Below are 1536 nucleotides of genomic sequence, written 5' to 3'. Positions count from 1 at the left end.
TCCTACCTAGGATTTGCTTCCCAGCTCTTTTTCTTTCTCTTCTTGATATCAGCAGAATATTATCTCCTCACCGTCATGGCCCATGACCGCTGCGTGGCCATTTGCCAACCCCTGCACTACGGGACGCTTCTGGGCACCAGAGCCTGTGTCCACATGGCAGCAGCTGCCTGGGGCATTTGCCTCTTCATTGCTCTCCTGCACACGGCCAAGACATTTTCAGTCCCCCTGTGCCAGGGCAATGCTGTGGGACAGTTCTTCTGTGAAATCCCACACATCCTCAAGCTCTCCTGCTCACACTCAGACTACCTCAGGGAAGTTGGACTCATTGTGGTTGGTGTCTCTTTAACATTTGGCTGTTTTGTTTTCATGGTAGTGTCCTATGTTTGGATCTTCAGGGCCATGCTGAGGATCCCCTCGCAGCAGGGACGGCACAAAGCCTTCTCCACGTGCCTCCCTCACCTCGCCGTGGTCTCCCTGTTTCTCAGCACTGGCGTGTTTGCCAACCTGAAGCCCCCCTCCATGTCCTCCCCATCCCTGGACCTGGTGGTGTCAGTTCTGTACTCGGTGGTGCCTCCAGCAGTGAACCCCCTCATCTACAGCCTAAGGAACAAGGAGCTCAAGGATGCCCTAAGGAGACTGATCACAGGATGTTTCTCAGAAACAATAAACTGCTTGAGAGGAGAACACTGGTGTGTGCAGTCACTGCCAGGACTGGGGATGCAGAAAGACTCTCGCTGGTCCTGACTTTTGGAGTGACGGAGGCCACAGCTTGATCTCCTGTGCCACACTGGGGGTGCCAGCAAGGAAGAGGGTCATAAGCAAGTGAAAGATTGCACCTGCACTTAGGAAAAGAGAGGACAGTTGACCAACAGGACTATTGCATTCCACATTCGTCACGTTCAGGATAAAGCTGAGAGAAAATGAGGGTTAAACTCCCTTCCTCAATGCAGGACCCGAGCAGGACTTTGCCTGGTCTCCTGCCTTTGATCCCAAACCAGAGACCCTGAATCCATCCTCTGTGCCCTGTTCCCCTCTGCCGTTGAGCCTGGGGCTCTCCCGGTGCCACCAGATCTGCAGCACCAGTGGGCATTGATTTTGGGGGGCGAGTTCAGGTTAAATATCGGATTTGTATGTATTTGTTTCTATTTGTATATATTCTTTTTCATTTATTTTTGAGATAAAATTGTGCACAATGAAATCATATTATTCCTTATTGTTCCTCCCACTTCTAATTCACTGTCTGCCTGTTGAATTTCTCCCATACTCTATGTAAAGAAGAATCATCTTTTCTGTGTATTTAAACAAAATAAAGGGCCCTGCAACTTCTTGTTTCTCTGAGATCCTTCCCCTGAAACCATTGTAAAACTTCAGGGCAGTTCCTTGTGCAGAGCTGGAAGGGAAAAGAGTCCTGGCACAGTGGCAGGACCAGGGAGTACCAGCTCTTGGAGTCTGCAGAGGGGCTGTCGAGATCATGGGGAGGGTGTGTTGGAATGGCTGGCTGGGCAAGCAAAGACATGCTGACCTTGGGGCAAGGCT

The 1536-nt window shown here is 50.7% G+C and overlaps 1 protein-coding gene across 1 annotated transcript in view; it reads left to right on the top strand.

Annotated features, from left to right (window-relative positions):
• LOC104277588 (olfactory receptor 14J1-like) overlaps nucleotides 1-744 on the top strand; it is a 1414-nt gene extending 670 nt beyond the window's left edge. Inside the window, exon 2 of the mRNA XM_009874263.1 lies at nucleotides 1-744. This exon is cut by the window's left edge and continues 1 nt beyond it. Within this exon, the coding sequence (XP_009872565.1) occupies nucleotides 76-744 (669 nt within the window). The 5' untranslated portion in view covers nucleotides 1-75.
• Nucleotides 745-1536: the final 792 nt, after the last annotated feature.

This window comes from Apaloderma vittatum, unplaced genomic scaffold, assembly GCF_000703405.1.
Source record: "Apaloderma vittatum isolate BGI_N311 unplaced genomic scaffold, ASM70340v1 scaffold7778, whole genome shotgun sequence".
NCBI classification, from domain to species: Eukaryota; Metazoa; Chordata; class Aves; order Trogoniformes; family Trogonidae; genus Apaloderma; species Apaloderma vittatum.
The sequence above is the reverse complement of the archived record's forward strand: the minus strand, read 5'-3'. Positions and strand labels throughout refer to the sequence as shown.